Source organism: Pseudophryne corroboree, chromosome 9 (assembly GCF_028390025.1).
Source record: "Pseudophryne corroboree isolate aPseCor3 chromosome 9, aPseCor3.hap2, whole genome shotgun sequence".
In the NCBI taxonomy this organism is placed as follows: Eukaryota; Metazoa; Chordata; class Amphibia; order Anura; family Myobatrachidae; genus Pseudophryne; species Pseudophryne corroboree.
The window spans coordinates 392308380-392331047 of record NC_086452.1 but is presented as its reverse complement, the minus strand read 5'-3'; the positions used below and the strand labels follow the sequence as shown (position 1 = coordinate 392331047).

The following is a 22668-nucleotide window of genomic DNA, read 5'->3' as shown; positions in this document are numbered from 1 at the left end:
ACAAGACAACAAAAAATTAAGAAAAAATCCCCTTGTGGGCTCGGTCACCACAGATTTTATTCCCACTCTATATATGTCATGGACACTCACGAGTGGAAATAGTCCCTGTTGGTTGGCATGCTGACCGTCGGGTTAGTGAGGGTTTGGGATGTAGGTGATGATATTGTGACCACATAACTACATCCATTTATACATGTATTCTTCAAATAAAGAGACATGTTCTTCTAATTTGAATGCATTCTCTTTATTTGTTCCAAATAGTCTTTATGATTACATTATACTTATCCCAAACTAAGTTTTGACGCTTGTTCCAGACATACAGTCCTAAAGGCCCATACACACTAGAAGACTTAATAGATGAACAGTTCGGAAGATGATCGATTTCCCCTGAACTCCCTGACAAACAAGACTGAGTGTACACACTGCGCGATTTTACAAACAATCTGAACGACGAATGATCTGCTCTGCTGGGATTGAGGGGATTGAGCTGCATGCATGGAAGACTGATGACCTGCTTCAAACGACCACGGGTGCGCGCATCATTCATCGTTTGCTGTGTACATACTAGAACCATCTGACTGATTTGATCGTTTACAACCGTCGTTATTGCTCATAGCTATGGAAAAAATCTTCTAGTATGTAGAGTGGAGAAGTGTTAACATTGGTCTTGATCTCATGCCTTCAGGCGTCAGTGCTGGGCCACTCTGTTACAGTTACTGTATATGCTTCTATAGTGAACTGTTCTGACCTTTTGTGCATTTCAAACCTTCCTGTACATACATACTAAAGCCTTAAGAGGTTTAAAGTTTAAGACCGTACACCATCTTAATTAGCCGATATCCTGCAGTCTTTTTACACCGTAGTCCAGGCTAGAGATTTAGAAACACTGCATTATGTTTTTGTGCCCCATTTTGTCAAGATTTACCGTCCTCATTGCTATTTGTACACAAACAAACGGAACAGCTGTTCCCCTACAAACTGCTTCTTCTGACACAACTGTTTGGCCCCCGGCACTTGTTGACGATGTTACCACAGATTTTTGGTCGCCGGCAAACGCCATCCGTCTCACCAGCCATTTGCAGGTTAATGTCACGCATTGCACTCTTTGACTTTTCTCCATAATTATTTTCCCAATGCTGACATGGTTTTTCGATAATTAATGTAAGCAGTTGCTCAGCTTTAATCATTGTTTGACTAACATGTGTTTTTCACAATGAAAACCCTGAGGACAGCTCTGCCAATTACATTTGTCCAGAATGCTCTCCACAGACCATCGTTTTGTGCCCGGGCAATGTGTAAATCTTTCTTTGTTGCATTCTGCAACATTTTTCTCATCACGACGGCTCCAGTTTGACCCAACTGATTGTTCTCATCTGCTTTTTGTATTTATTATTTCCAGTTCTTTTTAATCACAAACAACCTGTAACTGATCAGCCACACATATCTCTGTTGCGTTCTCAGGCTTTGTATTGCGGGAATCTGCAGCACAAATGATTTGAGAGAATATACCAACGTCTTCCAGCTGAAACACAAACACAGGACGATGCACAACTTTTAACAATAAGAACAAGTGTGCTGTAGATCCGATGTTCATGATGTGTCTCCACAAGGGAAACAGAACTTAATGTTATTTTGCTTCACGGCACAGCAGACTTCTCCATCCAATATCTGTACAGCCCTAAGGGCTATGTTCTGGGCCAAAACTCATTGCAAAGTCGAGCAGACTAGTTCCCATCCTTTGTAAGAATGCAACACTGACAGACACAAACAATGTTATGTCCTGGTGTTCTGTAGCCTGCCAAGAACAGTCTAGTGATTCCTGCAGTACGGTAACATAGCGACGCAGTGCTCACTCACCTAGTACGGGCTCCATTATTGTGAATTCTAGATACTACAGGTTTTCTACAATTTCCCAGTTTGTGCCTCAAATTTCCTTAGCACCAGATAAAATAACCTTGGTTCTCCCTATGTTTCCCCCTTTGTTGCACTTTGCACGGTTTTTCTAGCAGTGCTCCTCATAGTGGGGCTTATTCTGTGTTGCAAGCAAAGTGGCTGCCGTTGCGGGAGGTTGCAGTACTATGATCTACAATCTTCTGCTAATAATAATATCCAAACAACTAATGCAGGTTTTTCTTTGTGTACAAGCGGAATCCCGGGCCACCTATTGATTTTACCCCATTCGCCACAACCGTCGTCCTTAGTTTCTGCACTTGCACCATGATTAAGAGATACAGTATGTCTTAAATATCCCTAGCTATCTTGCATGCACGACTCAGAATCGCGTGTAGGTTTTCCTGCATATCAAGGACACTCACAAGTCTAAGTGGTTATGTGCAATCACATTGTCAGCACCTAGTTCCCGTCCTGAATAGCCCACAAATAGACAGGCCCAGCCAAATTCACCCGACTCAGAACAGGATGGACATATGCAAAGATGTGTAAATTTGCATCTGTGCGTGCGCTATATGCTCAGAATCAGCCCCAGTGGCTGAAGCAGGAAACTTCTCATGAATATGTCTTTGTGTATGACATCACGGAGCAGTAGCAAGCAGTTACTACTTCATCATTTATTTCTCTGAACCTTTTCTATATTGGGACAAAAGATCCAAGATTCCTACACCAGATATAACCTGTCCTGTTCGAGTTAAGAATGTAGTATGTTGAAGCATATGGAATGCTCACTCTCCTCTTAATGGGAAATCACAGAAGATGAAAACCAATTGGTTCTGTTGTACGGTATCTGTCCATATCCCTGCTCAGTGGAAGATTACTGCTCATGGGTTCAGCAAGCATTGCAAATTGGCAAGTGAAGTATATGGACCACACCACTCATCATGCAGCATATACTGTACAACCAGTAGTGCAGCTCACAACTTCCACAAAATTCTAATTAGTGCATCCTAGTTTTGCGGGCAATTAATAGTAGAAAAAATATATATATACATTTTCTAAATAAAAAGTAGTCCAGTCAACAAAATGTTGTCAAACCTTGATGAAAACCAAATTTTTGATGAAATTTAAATTTTTGATATGAATGATCTTAAAAAAATATTTGGATGTTAAATCTTGTATATTAAACACGGTTACACCTAACTGGAATTTATACAGATATTGAGCTTTATATTAGAATCCTATGGCTTGTATACAATTTTATAAGCCTACAGCCTCATGTATTATGTTTTCATATGATCACAGGCCACCTTTGACGAATTCTAAAATTCTTATGATTTACTGTAGGAATTGTTTATCTTATTTCATGGTTGGCTCTATCACCGTGCTGCCTAATGTAATGGCATCTTAGCACCTCACCCTGTAACTATAGCACATCAGCTGGTCATGACTTTGGGTACATGCTGCCACCAACATAATACAGAGATTCATGACTTATTGCTTTCTTGATAGAATAAAACTGTACATCAGTTGTGTCAATTTGTGGCTAAGTGCGATTGTCAAAAGTAGACAGTACAGTAAACTTTTGCCCCTCACAAAGCATAACTCGTAGATAATTTCCATTTATTATTACTCTGAAGGATCCTACAAAGTATAATGTGCATGCATGTTTTATTTTTGATTTGTGTAATTATTTGATTTACAGTATTTGTGAGAACATTTTGTACAAGTTTTGTTTTGGACTGCTTTACTTTCCATTAGCTAATTTTTGTAAATAATTAGGAATGGAACAATCGAAGTATAATATATTCTTTCATTCTGAAAAATGCTGCGATGGATACAGCTAATAAATATATATTCAGATCAATAAAGACTTATTTTATTTGGCTAGGATTACAGTATGTAGTATATTGTCTACAAAGCAACATAGATAGGTGCTTTGTGCATAAGTCCTGGAACAGATTGCAGAGAACGTGTAGTTTATATAGGAGTCAGTATAGTGTTTGTTTGTAAACACTTTCTGATATTAGTCAGCCTTGCTCTCAGCAAGTATAAATGTTTTGAACTAGGCACTGTCATGATGATCTGTTTCCTCATCACGTCGAAATACCGACGCCGGAATCCCGCCACTGCTCAGATTGCCAGTGCCGGGATCCCGACTGAGATCACAATTTCGGCAACCCAACACCCGGGATCCTGAACGACACACTGCTGGGCCGCCGGAAAGGTAAGCCGCTGTGGGGAGGGGGGTGGAGAGATTAGGTTTAGGGGGAGGGTTAGGGTTAGGCTGCGGGGAGGGGGGGTTAGGGTTAGGCACCCTTCAGGGAGGGTTAGAGCTGGGCTTCTGAGAAGGGGGGTTATGTTTAGGCTGCGGGAAGGGGGTATTAGGTTTAGGCAGCACTGGGGAGGGTTAGGCTGTGGGAGGGGGGGGGGAGATAGGGTCAGGCTGTGGGATGGGAGGGTTAGGGGGCCATTGGGGTAAGTATACTTACCTTCCCCCGGTCGGTATTGTGATCTCCGGCATCCCAAACGCCAGCATTTTGAACCCTAATTTAATGTCAAAGTAAGAGGAAGAAAGGTAGAAAGTTAGAGTAAGCCTTAATGAAGGGCTCAACACAGAGCAACTTCTGCGTTTTTCAAATGGGATGTAGTTATGTGACCGGCGGTCACAGTACCAACGACTACATCCCGCCCCCACATAATCCCAAAAGCCGGCATGCTGACTAGCAGGGACTATTCCCACTAGTGGGTGTCCACAACATCCATGGAGTGGGAATAGAATCTGTGGCGAGCGCAGCTTGCTCGCAAGGGGCTTTTTTACGCTCGCACCCCTGCCGGCATTATAATCCCCGGGTTCCCAGGGTCGCTATGGTGACCGGCGGGATCGCAAGCGCCGGTCACTCATACCCAAACCTTTCAAACAATTGGAATTATCGTAGTAGGGCAATATTGTTTAGAAAGTTATTTGCACAGGACAGAAAAGCTGTACACAAGCTGAGGAGAAATTTAGGGTTGTGCCAGAGTGAGATAAGAGATTATTGGCCAAATTCAATTAGCCCTGTTAAATTAATGGGGATGAAAAAGGGTATTAGCCGCAGGCTTTATCGCCTGAGTATATTCAATCCCAGTACCTTTTTCACCGGAACCACATTGTAACACTCATTAAATTAACATATTAACAGATTGTTAACAGACAGAAACCATTAAAATTTCACGGATTCGTGCTTCATCAGGGTCATAGCACCTGTTAACTCGCTAGTTATCATGGATTTTTTTTTTGTCTTTTCAGATGGGCAATACAATCCCTGATAAATGCAGCCTGCGGGCTGAATTCAGGGCTAAATGAATAGCCCTGTGGGATTATTTAGCCCACGGTAAATTACCGCTGCTAATTGAATTCCCGCCATGCCAGCTAATATTGCAGCATTCCCAAAGCAATATTAGCAAGTTCATAATATTGCTTAGGGCAGAAGTTTCCTTAATCATCTTAACTGGTATCCAGTCTATAGATCTACACTAAAAAAGTCTACAGTCAATAGGTCGACCACTAATGGTAGACATGCATTAGTTCGACAGGGTAAAAAGGTCAACATGTAAAAGGTAGACAGTTTATAAGGTCGACGTGGGAATAGTCAACACACATATGGTCGACACAAGGTTTTTGTTTTTTTTACTTTTTCATACTTTACTATCCACGTAGACTACGATTGCCCGAAGCAAGGTGAGTGAAGCGAGCCATGCGGGTGGGACATGATACAGTAAAGGGGCTTGTTTGTGGCTGAAAAATGGCAACACCAAAAAAAAAATAATAATAATAATAATAATAATAATAACATTTGTCTACCTTTTTGTGTTGACCATTCCCACGTCGACCTTTTGACCATGTTGATAATTTTTTTACTGTCTGCCTATTCTATGTTGACCTTTTCACCCTGTTGACCTAATGCATTAGTGGTAGACCTATTGACTGTAGACCTTTAAGGTGTAGTTCTAATAATCCACACCCCATCTTACAGTGTACAAATGGAGTCAGATGTATTTAGCATTTAACCATGAAGAGTTTGGGTTTTATTTGTAGTTCCAAAATGTCAAAAACTCATGTTTTTATTTATGTAGCACAGTACATTTAGTATCCTGGAGATTGAAACCCAGATTGTCTGTCTGCCAATTGTGTCTCTTTCGTAAATATAGAATCCAGTTTCCTTGAAGTATTTAGCAAGCCAAACTTTTAAGGTTATAAAATGTTTGTGTCTGCTGCTTTATATTTCTCTACGGTTATTTTTAAATATAGAAGAGTGGCTCTAAAACCAATGTACCAATTATCCTGTGATCAACTGTTACACGTACTTATTTACATATAATTTACATATAACACGTTCAAACTGGTGCTCTGTTATATATGGCACAGTACTGTACACTTTAAGATCACAATGGCAACTCCCCATTAGCATAGCGGAAATCATTACAAATCCACTGTTAGCCATCTTACACTTGTCTTTATAATACATGTTCGTAATCTGTTGGGGTTTAGAATGATCCAATTTGAAAGGAGTCTGGTTGATATTTAACCAAATGAGGCTTATTATTTGTTCCGTAAGAGTTCACATCCATTCTTAATAGAGAGAGAATAGTGTTGTAGTTTTGGATACTTTGCATAGTTGGGTTGATGCCATTTTCAGGTGACAGGATACATTTCTCCTGCCGACTCCTTATTTAGGTGATACGGGCAGTAGAGATTATCTAATTATTGAAACCAATTCAAAATGGCACAATGTTTGGCTGGTTTACTTTGCAACTGTGTTTACTATAGACTGCCCAAATTCATGTTTCGAAGTACGCGTTTACAGACCTTGGTAGTGGTTATTGTTTTCCAGCTTTTGTGTCTTTTAATAATTTTTTTCCCTGTGTATGGTGATTATCATGGCAGCCACAGTCGCATGACATAGAATAATTTATGTGATAAAATCCTGTACCCTTCTTTTCTGTTCCATCACATGACCATCAAGTAGCTTGCCTCAATAGCTTGACTCACTGGCTTAGACTATGCGTTTAGGTTGCACTCCCTTAAACTCTTGCAAAATCCAAATACTGGTGATAGCCATATTAATCTCCCCCCACAGAACAATTGTGGAATGGGAACACTGAGTTATAGAACAACCATCTTTGAAAACAGATTATTATCTTCAGTTTCTTGTTAAAAAGAAAGAAAACCCGCTGTTAAAAATTAAATGATAATATCAAATTTCCTAGATTTATTACAGCAATTTCCTAGTCATAATAGTAATGTTACTACTAAATTGTGGATTTTGTCTTTTTTTTTGTTTTGTTACTCTAATGGTGTTAAAATGGTGTTAGTTGTGAATACAACTAATGTTAATGCAATTTTTTTAAACATCTTTTGTCTATAAATCTTATTTATTATTTGAACTCCCATGGATACACATATATCTGTGATGTATATCTATCTCCGTGTAATCATCCCAACTGTTTACTAAGTGTTATCCCACTGTCTACTCTCCATTATTTGTATTCACCCTTCTTTATCTGCCCTATGCACTGTTCATCACTGAACAATTATTGAAAGTCTTTCTTTGTTGCGTATTTTCTCATATGCTTAATGAAGCACCTGCATATTCCACTAAATTTACATACACAATTTTTTTTCTATTTGGCACCAAAAATAGCTTTTGTTGCAACATTTTCCTATCTTGATCGTTCTTACTTTTTTTCCACCAAATTATGGTACAGGTTGAGTCTCCCTTATCCAAAATGCTTGGGACCAGAGGAATTTTGGATATCGGATTTTTCCGTATTTTGGAATAATTGCATACCATAATGAGATATTATGGTGATGGGACCTAAATCTAAGCACAGAATGCATTTATGTTACATATACACCTTATACACACAGCCTGAAGGTAATGTTAGCCAATATTTTTTATAACTTTGTGCATTAAACAAAGTGTGTCTACAGTCACACAATTCATTTATGTTTCATTTACACCTTATGCACACAGCCTGAAGGTCATTTAATACAATATTTTTAATAACTTTGAGTATTAAACAAAGTTTGTGTACATTGAGCTATCAAAAACAAAGGTTTCACTATCTCAGTCTCGCTCAAAAAAGTCTGTATTTCGGAATATTCCGTATTTCGGAATATTTGGATATGGGATACTCAACCTGTAGTAGTAAAAAATGTATGTTAAAAAGAATAAATGTAGTCTTATTACAAGGACAGTAAATTGATAGAGAAACAAATTCTAAACTTGCATTTGATTCATTGTGGTGTTGAAATTGGTGATAGACATTCAGTGTATGAATATGATGAAGAGGGAAAAAAATAATGAAGATTCGGCCAACAAAACATCTTTCTTGAGAATCGTCTTTGACTATCTTTTTTAAATGTGACGTAATGCATTCTTTTGTAAATCATGGCAGAATTCACAACAACTAAAAGTGGGCATTTCTCTGTTCCTTTCACTAATGTTGGTCCTGGGGCTGATGTCATATTATTTTGGCTAAAACTGTTGGATTGCATTGCATTTGAGTCGAGGTCAGTTAGACACAATGTCAGATGGGTTCTATGTTTTTGTTGTATATATATGTATATATATATATCAGCAAAAATAAGCGGCACTCAAGGGTCTTACTTCTATGAATCAACAGGCCATTATCCTGGAAAATATAGCAACGTTTCGATTTACTTCAATCATCATCAGGCACATGTCTGACGACGATTGAAATAAATCGAAACGTTGCTATAATTTCCAGGATAATGGCCTGTTGATTCATAGAAGTAAGACCCTTGAGTGCCGCTTATTTTTGCTGATATATACACATCTACGTTTAAGGGGCATCGGGCAGATTGAACACTGCAATTTTCATTCAGGAGTGCCGAGTGCTTGTATTTGCTGTGTGTGTGTGTGTGTGTGTGTGTGTGTGTGTGTGTGTGTGTGTGTGTGTGTGTATATATATATATGATGTTGCTTGAAAACGGCTAATTAAAGCCGAAACGTTGCTACAACCACTTGTTGAAGTTTTTTCACTGAATGAGTCCGCTGAGTGCCGTATCTTGGAGGAATACATATATATATATATATATATATAAATCACCAAAGCAGCCAGCACTCCCCTTGCTTACATCTCATCTGCTCCAGGTGCCCTCCCTAGGAAGAATTTCCAATTGCAGATTGGAGAACAGGCGGCACTCCGGAGACTTGTTTAAACAGCTTTCTTTATTGGAATGACATCCATTCATGGACATCCATCCATGTCATTCCAATAAAGAAAGCTGTTTAAACAAGTCTCCGGAGTGCCGCCTGTTCTCCTATCTATATATATATATATATATATATATATATTAGCACAGTGGGTCCCAAACTGGGTGCCTCGGGTCACACTTGCAGGGGTGCCCTTGGTTGGTGGTCTAGGACCAATTCAAATTATTTATGGTCAATGTAATAGGCAAAACCATTCATAACCAGTCATAAAATTTGTAGACAGTGAATCCTGTCCATCACCACATAACTGAACCTAAGGATGACATATAAACACAATATTAATTTAGTATTTTTCTCTGAATTTTTTAATATGAATCTTTTGGCCTAGGGGTGCCATGAAAAAAATTCTGATTTGCTAGGGCGCCATGATTCCAAAGTTTTGGGAACCACTGAGTTAGATATTGAGGACTGTTAGAAGTATTACCGTATTATGGACTAGTGTTAGTCTTGGAATAATAACACAAACAGCCTAAATTAATAGATCCCATTAATTGTTTGGGATGTAATGCGCATAGCCAACTATAGGTGATGTGGAGCCTCAGTCTGCACAAAGCATATAGTATGCACATTTTTTGTGGTGATCTTCAGAACGTTTACTAGTTCCTGCTGCTTTCTCATGTTTATTGGCTAAGCTAACAAAGTGTCTGCTCCACTGTGAGTTTCTGATGGGTTTGTGTCCTCTGTAACCAAGCGGTTGTTAAAACACTTAACATGGTTTCTTTGTTCTCTATGGAATTGCCTAAAAATATTAGTGAAACAAACAATGTATTTTTTTTTCTAATGCAGCTCGATGGTTTTCGGCTGGAAGAAAGAATTAATCAATTCTAATTTATTAATTGGTTGCATTTTTGTCTAATTTCACATAAATTATGTAAATGCACAATATCAGCAGTATGAGGTTTAATGCTGGTGTGTAAAGAATAGAACCATCACCAGAAAGTATGTAATGTTGCTCAAATACCTTTTTCTCTTTTATTTTCATTGGAAAGAATTCAAACCTTCTGACGGCAGTTTTGGTATTATTTTTTTTGTACTTGAATTGATTTGTTTTATTGTGCTGTGCATGCTGTTTTCTGGTATTTTAGATTAGTCATCGCTTGCTCTTGCCTTGTTCTCTCCTCTTTGCTTGCTCTTTTTGAAGACACCCGTGGGGCGTAATGAGAAGCAGGGGGTATCATATCTTTGTGGTTATGTGAGTACACAATAGGTGAAGCATATTGTCTTGCTGTGTAATTATTGTATTTTTTTACATATTTGTTGAATCATGTTTGTTCTGATGCATGAGACGTCTCTTTCATTGTATGCATGTTACACCATGTTCCATGTCCAATGTTTATTGTGGATGAGGAAAGAAAGTAGATGTTAATTAAAGCTGTGTTACTATCTAAAGTGGTAAAAGGCTTGTACCCGCTTTAATATGGCTGCATAACTTGGAGCTGGGCGTGAGCGTGACATTGGATTTATATTAGCCCTCCTGCTCACACCCTCGCTCCAAAGGGGCAAGGGAGTCTAATCACTGAGCCAGGGAGAAGAAGGGAGGATGGGGTGCTGTAATACTCCACTTTTTCCCAGCTGGTAATGCAGTTTTATAGTTGTACAGTAATCTATCTTACAATGTATCAATATATTTAAAATGGAGCTGTAATTTTGACATTGTTACCTTGATGAAGCTTCTGAATAAACCTAAATTGAAAAAATAGACTTAGTGCGGAAATTGTATAATGTGTGGACAGATTTAGAATTTGGAATTGGGACTCTACTAGCTCAATTTTAAATCATAATGTTAAAATTAAATGGGCCAGTATTTGTGCCCTACATGCTAAGTAATTCCACAAGCAATTCCAAAAAAGCTACTGGCTCAACGATCCCTACTACTGCTGATTTTACCCCTCATTACTAGTGTGGGAGTTTTGCACAGACTTGTTTGACCATGCTGTAGAGCATGTGTGAACAGAGTTTATGCACGCGCCTTCCTGGAAAGGGATCTAAACATATCCCTCTTCACAGCCTGGACCTCCTTTTCATAGGAAAGATGGCGAACATGATGATCTTGTTAGTTCTGCAGTCATATTTTGAAAACCTTGTTTTCGGAGTTTGATGACTGAAGGCCACAACTGCGGACAGCATCAGGCCTGCAAGATAAGTAGGAGATCAGTGCAATACCTATGTACTGTAATGAATAGCCCCGATACTTCATTCCTACAAACGTAGGTGAATAGTAATATTTTCACCTACTTTAAGGAATGAGGAATAGTCCCCATAGTTAGAAAACAGTCTAGATTCTAGAGTTATATATTTGTAAATAAAAAATATAAATGTAATAATATTGTTAATACTCATTCCATGAAAATGTTGCGTCAGAGTAAAAAAAAACAAAAAGTTGTTTGAAAGGATAGTTTAATATTTATAAATCCGTAATTTGTTTTGTAATTGATGCAGCAGTTTCATAAAACGAGACTTGCATAATTAATGAGAGATAATCAATTTAACATCGTCTATAACTATACATGTCCGGTTCTGACAGTTCACCTGTAAGCAACCAGTAGAAGAGTGCAGGAAGAAAATAAATGTAAAATCTTCATTAAACTATTCTTAGTATTTCCTGCCGTCGCTCAAATTTATTACAGTTGCACAAATATAACCATTTAAATAGACAGATATGTAATAGCTCTAAATGAACACAAGCTCATCTCCCTTACACGTTTTACGTCTGCTCTCTTTTTCACCTGTTTAACGGAGCTAAAACCTTTTTTGATCTTTTAAAGGCGCACGAAGCTGAAGAGGAGGCTCGGATGAATCCAGAGCTCACTGACCGACTTAAGCAACTAGACAAAGAAGTTTCCTACTACAGAGAGGAGTGCAGCAAAACACAGGCCGAGGTGGACAGGCTTCTGCAGATTCTGAAAGAGGTGGAAAATGAGAAAAACGAGAAAGACAAGCAAATCGCAGAGCTGGAAAGGTAATTATTCCTTCTGCATTTTACATTTCATTATAAAGTCATGGCGACGTTATATATATATATATATATATATATACAGTACCAATCAAAAGTTTGGACACACTTTCTCATTCAAATGAATGAGAAAGTGTGTCCAAACTTTTGACTGGTACTGTATATATGTGCAGGTTGAGTATCCCTTATCCAAAATGCTTGGGACCAGAAGTATTTTGGATATTTGATTGTTCCATATTTTGGAATAATTGTATACCATAATGAGATATCATGGCGATGGGACCCAAGTCTGGGCACAGAATGCATTTATGTTTCATATACACCTTATACACACAGCCAGAAGGTCATTTAATACAATATTTTTAATAACTTTGTGTATTAAACAAAGTTTGTGTACACTGAGCCATCAAAAAACAAAGGTTTTACTATCTCAGTCTCACTCAAAAAATTCCGTATTTTTCGGAATATTTGGATATGGGATACTCAACCTGTGTGTGTGTGTGTGTGTGTGTGTGTGTGTGTGTGTGTGTGTGTGTGTGTGTGTGTGTGTGTGTATATATATATATATATCTATATATGATATATTTGGATTCCTCACCAGTTTCACTGCACAAAGAGTGATAACGGAATATAATGAACACGATTTTAACACTGTCAACTATTCAATTGCAAATCTTATATACTGTAGTAGTCCAGATAAATATATTGGTGTGGACTCATATAATAGAGCTGAAATTAAGTAATCTGGGCTGGCTGGATCACTGTGATCAGATGGCTGGTTAGTGCTTCTGACAGCCATCATCATCACTGCGTACCGTTGCTCCAGATTTTCCAGCTCCCACAAAAGAAGCGCCGTCTGCGTATGTTTCCTTATTGTGTTGCGGTTACATGAATACTGTACCCTGTCTGCGCTAGTCCTCCTCGGTCTGTCCTCTCCCATTTATCCAGGCATAAGGCTGCAATACACAAAAATGTATGTACAGACGTATGTGTACAGTATGTATGTTTTGTGCGCCTGCACATCGCATAGATATGTGTTCTTAGTTTTTATCAATCAGGATATGTGATATTGGGTATTGTTTATAGTGTTCATAACTATTTATTTGTCATATTGTATAGTTGCAATAGATACTGTATGTGTCTCCAAATAATAAATTCCTGTTTTATCCTTTATATTTGTTGGGATTTTCAGCTATGGGTGAGTACATTGTCTGATATCTTCTTACCTTACGTGATTGCATGGAAATGGCTATGCAGACACTAAATGCAAGGTGCATGGTAAAATTTCATTGTGCATCACACCGCAGCATTAAATTACTTTGTGCGATATTAGGAACTGTTTCTGGAATTCTGCCTCCCAGATTGTAATAATGTTCATCACACATGGCTTTATCAACTTTCATATGCCATTTCCCATGCACAAACTATTCTTCCTCCCATGATGTGTAGTCTTGGGGTTAATTTTACAGTTTTGCTAGACACATCATATACTGCACTGGATAATTACCGATTATGCATTTTTTTGTGAGATACAGAGGTAAGGTTGGAGAAAGTAGGTTAACTGAGGTAGCAGACATACTTACTGACCTTTCGGACCTCCTCTCCAGGAGATCAACGAGGGGAGGTCCAAGTGGCAAGTGCAGGGGGAGTGATGATGTAATTTGCTTTATGTTCTCACTAACCCCAACTCCATAATGCAGGTAATTGTCTCTTACAGCAGTAGACTGAGGACACAATTGAATGTAAACTGTTATCAAGTCACAGCCCGAACACTGTACTAGGGAAGTGGATGAGATCTGTGTGGGTTCCCTGCTCTCCCGGCAGGCAGGGGGTACTCACCGAAACTAATGTCCCCACTCATTTTGCTTCAGGCAAGCTTGCCTGCTTTTTTAGGAGTCTTAAGGGTCTTCTAATTTGGGGGGCTCGCTGACATTCTAGAAGAGATGCAAACTATGGTACATTATGTGGCACCATGTAAATAAATACACATACATGCACCCCTCTACACAGAGCTGATCAGAGGTGGACGCTAGTGCCAAATTATGCAAAAGCTGCAGGAGGCGCCTTAAGTAAAAAGATTCACACTGCCGGCTTCTGTGATCTGTTGCTGCGTCCTAAGACACAGCATCAGATCAACAGTGTGAACATCGGACATCTGAGTAACCCGCAGGTTTATCAGGATGTACGGCAAAATCACGCTGCCGGGGCCAGTGAAGCTGCTTCCAAGGAGGCAGCCACTAGCTTAGGCACTCCCAGAAAACAGGACCGACGCGCCCCCCATTTTCTGGAACTATGGGAGTACTGCGATTGATGTTGCAGGAACAGATCTGCTTTTGCACATGTACAGCTCCTGCGCAGAACATACAACATCACATTTACATATGTGTGGGAATCAGGCACATAGCACTGTACCTACACACCACCCTGCAGAGTTTAGTCATATAAAACTTTATTCATGTGATTCTGTTTCTCTATCTTTTTTTCATCCTGTTATATTGGAAATACCGTAATTAATGAATTTTAAGTGCCTTTTACTGTAAATACAAATCTTTCTCCAGTACAGTGTATACATGACGCTCGGGCTTAGCGCACAAAGGACTAGTATCATAGTGCAGTGCTTTGCTGATTTTTACGGTGATTGCAATAAAAGCATTTTCTGCAATTTGCGAGACACAGAATGCTTTTATTTATTTTCCTGGAATGCCTATAGATTATTATTCATTTATTTGTCTAACCCAGCAGTTTATCAGTCTGTTTTCAGCAGCCTCTCCCATGCATTGCTATATGCCAGCCGCCATTTATAAATATATACTGTATAGATGTATTTTAGAAATCATTCTTACAGTATTCCTAAAGCTGCCTTTATGGTGCAGTTTCTAAGTTCCTGCATTTTTTTATTACTGGTCGGTTATTGCTAGTTAATTCTCTTCTGTTCTATAATGTAGGCCACAACTCATTGTGGCTACGTCAGGTTGGATTACAGTATGCGGTCCAACCGTAATTTTTGCTGTAAAGATGCGGGCGCATGCACCCGCATTTTCTGCGGGGGGTTCGCAGAGAATGCAATCGCCTCTGCCTGTCAATCAGACAGAGGCGGTCGCGGGAGGAGATGGAGAGTTGTGGGGGCGGGGCAATCCGAACGGTGGTCGGTGCAGCACGAACGGGGGCGTGTCGGGGGCGTGGTCGTGGTGGCTGCGTGACGTCACATGCAGCCGCCACGACAGGTAAGATGGCGCCAGTACTCCTGCGGCCACAGCTAAGCTGCTCTGGCAGGAGTCATCTTTAGTTTTTGCTGACAAGCAGAAATTGCGAAGCGATCACAATTTCTGCTTGTTGAAGGTGGGGAGGCTCCGGTCAGTATGCTGGGCGGCCTTGCCCAGTGATGGGCGGGCCCCAGCATGCGACCAAAAGGATAGCAAATTCTGCTGATTAGCAGAATTTGCTATCCTTACTGAATTAGCCCCATTTCTCATACGTCCTAGAGGATGCTGGGGATGCTTCAAGAACCATGGGGTATAGACTGGATCCGCAGGAGACATAGGCACACTATAAGACTTTGAATGGGTGTGAACTGGCTCCTCCCTCTATGCCCCTCCTCCAGACTCCAGTTAGATTCTGTGCCCAGCGAGACTGGATGCACACTGAGGAGCTCTCCTGAGTTTCTCAGAAAAAGACTTTATTTAGGTTTATTATTTTCAGGGAGACCTGCTGGCTACAGGCTCCCTGCATCGTGGGAGTGAGGGGAGAGAAGCAGACCTACTTCTTAAGAGTTCAAGGGCTCTGCTTCTTAGGCTACTTAACACCATTAGCTCCAGAGAGTTCGATCGCTACGGTACGCCTAGCTGCTTGTTCCCGGAAACCCGCCGTCACCCGCCTCACAGAGCCAGAAGATTGAAGCCGGATGAGTATGAGAAGATCAGAATACTTCAGTGACGGCAGAAGACGGCGTTTGAGGTACCATGCTCCCACACTGATCACGGCACTGCAGGGTGCAGGGGGGGGGGCGCCCTGTGCAGCATGGGGGGCCTCAAATAGCACTGGCATAGAGTATAACAGTGCCCAGGCACTTGTTAAGGGACCCCCGCCAGTATAAAGAATTTTGAGCGGGACTGAAGCGCCATGTCGGAGGCGGGGCTTAGCCACATAGCTCTCACCAGCGCCATTTTTCTATTCACAGAAGGCTGCAGAGATGCTGGCCCTAACCTCCACACTGCTGTGCAAGTAACAGGGTGCAAAACGGGGGGGGGGGGGGGGGGGCACTAGTGATTGGTGAATTATTGTATATGATAAAAGCGCTAGCAGGTCTGGGCAGTCTTGTTAATGACTTCAGAACCGGGATAGGCGCTGGGTATGAGCTGGCAAAACTCTCTCTCTATCTCTCTAACAGGCTCTGCTGTGGGTCTGTCTCCTATAGCCCCAGTGTGTGTGTGGCTGTCGGTACGTGTCTGTGTCGACATGTCTGAGGCTGAATGCTCTTCCCAGGAGGAGGCTGGCATGGGGACAGACAGTTCTGTGAGAGTGACAGTGTCGGAACCGCCCACGGATTATTGGCTCAATATGTTGAGTGTTTTAAATACAAATGTGACTAAGTTGGCTAAGAGATTTGATAAATCTGAGTCTAAAGGCCCATACACACTTGACGATGCACACATCGTTAACGACCGTCGTTAACGACTTCCCTTGAACTTCCCTTGAACAGCTGAGCAAACGACATGAGCATACAAACTACCAACGACCAAAGACGAAAGACCAAAGACGAAAGACCAAAGACCATTCATCGTTGAAGCATCCAAGCTGAACAGTTTATTAAAATAATGAGCTGGGAACAGGGCTGGTGAACAGTGGCTTGGTCGTTGGTCGTTGGTCTTTCATACCATACACATTCAACGACGTCTCTGGTCGGTAACGACCATAGTGGAAATTGAGCATACATGCTCCACAGATAAGCGAGGGTCGTTAACGTCCCGCGGGGCCGCGCATCGGTGGTCGTCGGATGCATACACACTTGACGATATAATGAGCGACGTCGTTGATGAGGGCTGAAATGAACGACGTCGTTCATTTTATCGTCAAGTGTGTATGGGCCTTAAGAACCAGACATGGAGGAAATCCATGGAAGATGCTTTGTCACAGGTCCAGACCCCTTCGGGGTCGCAGAAACGTGCATTTGCCCAGATGGTTGATACAGATACCGACACGGACTCTGATTCCAGTGTCGACACTAGTGATGCCAGATTACATCCAAAACTGACTAACAGTATTCAGTACATGGTTGTGGCGATAAAAGACGTATTACATATCACTGAGGATCCTGATACAAGGGTCTGTATGGTTAAATGGAAAGAAACCTGAGGTAACGTTTCCTCCCTCTCATGAACTGAACGCACTTTTTGAAAAAGCTTGGGAAAATCCTGACAAAAAGATACATGTTCCCAAAAGAATTCCAATGGCATATCCGTTCCCCTCTGGGGACGTGGACAGCTGGGAGTCAATCCCCACGGTAGACAAAGCTTTATCGCGTCTATCCAAAAAGGTGGCACTTCTGTCTCCTGACACGGCAGCCCTGAAGGATCCTGCGGATCGTAAGCAGGAAAATACCCTGAAATCCATTTATGTCACTACAGGGTCGCTACTCAGGCCCGCTGTTGCTGCGGCTTGGGTGAGTAGCGCTATTGAAAAGTGGGCGGATAACTTGTCCTCTGAGGTAGATACCCTAGACAGGGATAGTGTGCTTTTGACTTTGGGTCACATCAAGGATGCTGCAGCATATTTAAAAGAAGCTGTAAGGGATATTGGCCTTTTGGGATCAAGGGCCAATGCCATGGCAGTCTCAGCTAGGAGAGCATTGTGGATTCATCAATGGAATGCTGATGCTGACTCTAAGAAGGCGATGGAGTCTTTACCATTTAACGGTAAGGTCTTGTTTGGTGGCGGCCTCACTGACCTGGTCTCTACGGCTACCGCGGGTAAGTCGTCTTTTTTACCTTATGTTCCTGCACAGCAGAAGAAATCGCCTCACTATCAGATGCAGTCCTTTCGGCCCAACAAATTCAAAAAAGGTCATGGGTCCTCCTTCCTTGCAGCGAGGGGGAGAGGAAGGGGAAAAAGGTCACAGGCTGTGGCAAGTTCCCAGGAGCAGAAGTCTTCTTTCGGCTTCTACCAAATCCACCGCATGACGCTGGGGCTCCTCTGCGGGAGTCCGCGCCAGTGGGGGCACGTCTCAGACTCTTCAGTCAGGTCTGGGTGCACTCGGACCTGGATTCTTGGATAGTAGACATAGTAACCCAAGGGTACAGATTAGAGTTTCAAGACGTGCCCCCTCACCGATTTTTCAAATCGGCCTTGCCAGCTTCTCTTCCAGAAAGGGAGATAGTAAGCGCTGGGATACCAAAGCTGTGTCAAAATCAAGCGATTGTCACGGTACCCCCGTCTCAACAGGGGGAAGGTTTTTATCTGAGCCTGTTCGTGGTCCCGAAGCCGGATGGCTCAGTCAGACCGATTCTAAACCTAAAATCCCTCAATTTCTTTCGAAAAAAATTCAAGTTCAAGATGGAGTCTCTACGAGCAGTGATCTCCAGTCTGGAGGAGGGGGATTTTATGGTGTCGGTTGACATAAAAGATGCCTACTTACATGTCCCCATATATCCTCCACATCAGGCCTACCTGAGATTTGCTGTGCAGGATTGTCATTACCAATTTCAGACGTTGCCGTTTGGTATGTCCACGGCTCCGAGGATTTTCACCAAAGTAATGGCGGAAATGATGGTTATCCTGCGCAAGCAGGGAATCACAATTATCCCGTACTTGGACGATCTCCTCATGAAGGCGAGGTCCAAGGAGAAATTGTTGAAGAATGTTGCTCTTTCACTGACGATTCTGCAACAACACCGTTGGCTCCTAAATTTGCCAAAATCACAGTTGGATCCAACGACACGGCTGTTGTTCCTGGGTATGATTCTGGATACAGAATTACAGAGAGTTTTTCTTCCAGTGGAAAAAGCGTTGGAAATACAGAACATGGTAAAACAGATTCTGAATCCGGCAAGGGTGTCAGTTCTTCATTGCACTCGGTTGCTGGGGAAGATGGTGGCGGCCTACGAGGCCATTCCGTATGGCTGGTTCCATGCCAGGGTGTTTCAGTGGAACCTGCTGGACCAGTGGTACGCGTCTCACCTGGACATGCACCTGAAAATAATTCTGTCTCCCAGGACAAGAATTTCCCTTCTGTGGTGGCTGCACAGTTCTCACCTTCTGGAGGGACGCAGGTTCGGGATTCAGGATTGGATCCTGGTGACCACGGATGCAAGCCTCCGAGGCTGGGGAGCAGTCACACAGGGAAGAAACTTTCAGGGAAAGTGGTCAAGTCAGGAAGATTGTCTACACATAAACATTCTGGAATTAAGAGCCATCCACAACGGCATACTGCAAGCAGAAAACCTTCTTCGAGGTCTGCCGGTCTTGATTCAGTCAGACAACGTGACAGCAGTGGCGTACATAAACCGCCAAGGTGGAACAAAGAGCAGAGCGGCGATGGCCGAGGCCACGAAGATTCTTCGCTGGGCGGAAAGACATGCCAGCGCTCTGGCAGCGGTCTTCATTCCGGGAGTGGACAACTGGGAAGCAGACTTCCTCAGCAGACACGATCTCCATCCAGGAGAGTGGGGTCTTTATCAAGAGGTCTTTACAGAAGTGACAAGTCGTTGGGGAGTTCCTCAAGTGGACATGATGGCATCCCGCCTCAATAAGAAACTGCAGAATTATTGTTCCAGGTCAAGGGACCCTCAGGAGATAGCGGTGGACACTCTAGTGACACCGTGGGTGTTTCAGTCGGTCTATGTGTTCCCTCCACTTCCACTCCTTCCAAAGGTGATAAAAATTATAAGAAGAACAAGGGTTCAGGCGATCCTCATTGTTCCAGATTGGCCAAAAAGGGCCTGGTATCCAGATCTTCAGGAGTTGCTCATAGAAGATCCCTGGCCCCTTCCTCTTCGGGAGGACCTGTTACAACAGGGGCCGTGCGTGTATCAGGACTTACCGCTGCTGCGTTTGATGGCGTGGCGGTTGAGCGCCAAATCCTAGCCCGAAAGGGTATTCCCAGTGAAGTCATTCCTACTCTTCTTCAGGCTAGAAAAGAAGTAACGGCAAAGCATTACCACCGTATTTCGAGGAAATAGGTGTCTTGGTGTGAATCCAAGAAGGCTCCTACGGAAGAATTTCACCTGGGGCGGTTGCTCCATTTCCTACAAGCAGGTGTGGATGCGGGCCTAAAGTTAGGCTCTATTAAAGTACAGATTTCGGCCTTATCGATCTTTTTTCGAAAAGAATTGGCCTCCCTTCCAGAAGTTCAGACCTTCATAAAAGGCGTGCTGCACATCCAACCTTCCTTGTGCCCCCAGTGGCACCATGGGACCTTAATGTGGTGTTGCAATTCTTGCAATCACATTGGTTTGAACCTTTGTGCAAGGTTGAGTTAAAATTCCTTACTTGGAAAGTGGTCATGTTGTTGGCCTTGGCGTCTGCAAGGCAAGTGTCTGAGTTGGCGGCTTTGTCTCACAAAAGCCGCTATTTGATTTTCCATGCTGATAGAGCGGAGTTGAGAACTCGTCAGCAATTTCTGCCAAAAGTGGTTTCATCATTTCATGTTAACCAGCCTATTGTGGTGCTAGTGGCTACTGACGCCTTGGCGGAGTCAAAGTCTCTCAATGTGGTCAGAGCTTTGAAGATCTATGTCGCCAGAACGGCGCAGATTAGGAAAACAGAGGCTCTGTTTGTCCTGTGGGCTCCTAACAAGATTGGAGCTCCTGCTTCTAAGCAGACTATTGCGCGCTGGATTTGTAATACGATTCAGCAGGCTCATTCTACGGCAGTATTGCCGTTACCAAAATCGGTGAAAGACAATTTTACCAGGAAGGTGGGCTCATCCTGGGCGGCTGCCCGGCGGGTCTCGGCGTTACAACTTTGCCGAGCTGCTACTTGGTCGGGTTCAAACACCTTTGCGAAGTTTTACAAGTTTGATACCCTGGCTGAGGAGGACCTCTTGTTTGGTCAATCGGTGCTGCAGAGTTATCCGCACTCTCCCGCCCGTTCTAGAGCTTTGGTATAAACCCCATGGATCTTGAAGCATCCCCTAGGATGCTTCATTCTTGAAGCATCCTCTAGGACATATGAGAAAATAGGATTTTAATACCTACTGGTAAATCCTTTTCTCTTAGTCCGTAGAGGATGCTGGGCGCCCGTCCCAGTGCGGGCTGTATCTGCAGTTTGCCTATAGTTACGCTCATGTTGCGTTGAGTTTAGTCACTCTGTGACTGTTGTTGGTCATGCCGTTGCATGCGTTGTTGTTAAATGCCATGTTGTACGGCGTGTTGGTGGTGTGAGCTGGTATGTATCTCACCTTAGTTTAAAATAATTAAATAAATCCTTTTCCTCGAAAATGTCCGTCTTACTGGGCACAGTTCCTATAACTGGAGTCTGGAGGAGGGGCATAGAGGGAGGAGCCAGTTCACACCCATTCAAAGTCTTATAGTGTGCCCATGTCTCCTGCGGATCCCGTCTATACCCCATGGTTCTTGAAGCATCCCCAGCATCCTCTACGGACTAAGAGAAAAGGATTTACCGATAGGTATTAAAATCCTATTTATGCGGATTTAGAAATCTAGTGTAATCCTTTAATTGTTTGTGTTAGATGATAGTTCTCCTAACTTTAGGACATTTAAAGCATATGCAAAGATGTCCTACTGTTTTAGGTCATGCTTTTTTAATGCACTAATTATATTATTGTATAAAACTCACTGCTCTTAGGCCAGCTACAGACTAGAACGATGTGTAGCCAGCCGATTTGATGGGAGAAGGAACCCTGCATCTGCAAATTCATACACACTTGCACGATGTCAGGGAATCAATGCACAATGTAGGATGACATGCTGCATTTGGTAGCATGGCATCTAACATGATATCTTCTGGTTGACCGTGCAGCACAGCCGTCCGGAAGAAATCACATGCGACCACAGGAGAAAGCAAATCGCGAGTACACACAGTATGCCCAATTTGATGTTCCGATTAGCCCGGAAACGACAAATCTGGCTGATGTCAATGCAATGTGTACCCACGCTTAAATATTGTGATAGCAATACCTGACCGATGTCAGAGAGCCTATGTGAGTAAATGGGGATGCAGTTAATTTGCCGACGGTCGGGATCCTGGCGGTCAGGATACCGGCGCCGGAATCCTGACCGCTAACAATACCGACAGCCGGAATCCCGGCTAACAGACCTTTTTACCACTTTTGGGTGTCCACGTCACTCACAGAGTGGGAACAGAACCTGTGGTGAGCATCACCTAACCCGCAGCATGTCGAGCGCAGCGAGCCTGCAAGGGGACTCTTTGCGCTCACCTCGCTGCCGGCATACTGACGGCTGGGATGCCATTCTCGTTTCCTGACGGCCGCCGGTATATAATACTGATCCCAGTAAATGCTTTCACAGTCATCTTCTAATCCCACAAGTGGTTTAGTGACCAGTCACCATTGTTGCAGTTTGTTTG

General features: G+C 42.4%; 1 protein-coding gene across 14 annotated transcripts in view; it reads left to right on the top strand.

Annotated features, from left to right (window-relative positions):
- Positions 1–22668, top strand: part of ERC2 (ELKS/RAB6-interacting/CAST family member 2) — a 2157515-nt gene that overhangs the window by 846427 nt on the left and 1288420 nt on the right. For all 14 annotated transcript variants that reach the window (XR_010186954.1, XR_010186951.1, XR_010186955.1 and 11 more), the window contains one exon: positions 11939–12132. Coding sequence is in view for 4 of the 14 variants with exons in the window: in XM_063940841.1 (XP_063796911.1) it covers positions 11939–12132 (194 nt within the window). In the remaining 10 variants the exon portion in view is untranslated. The remainder of the gene's footprint in view (positions 1–11938; positions 12133–22668) is intronic.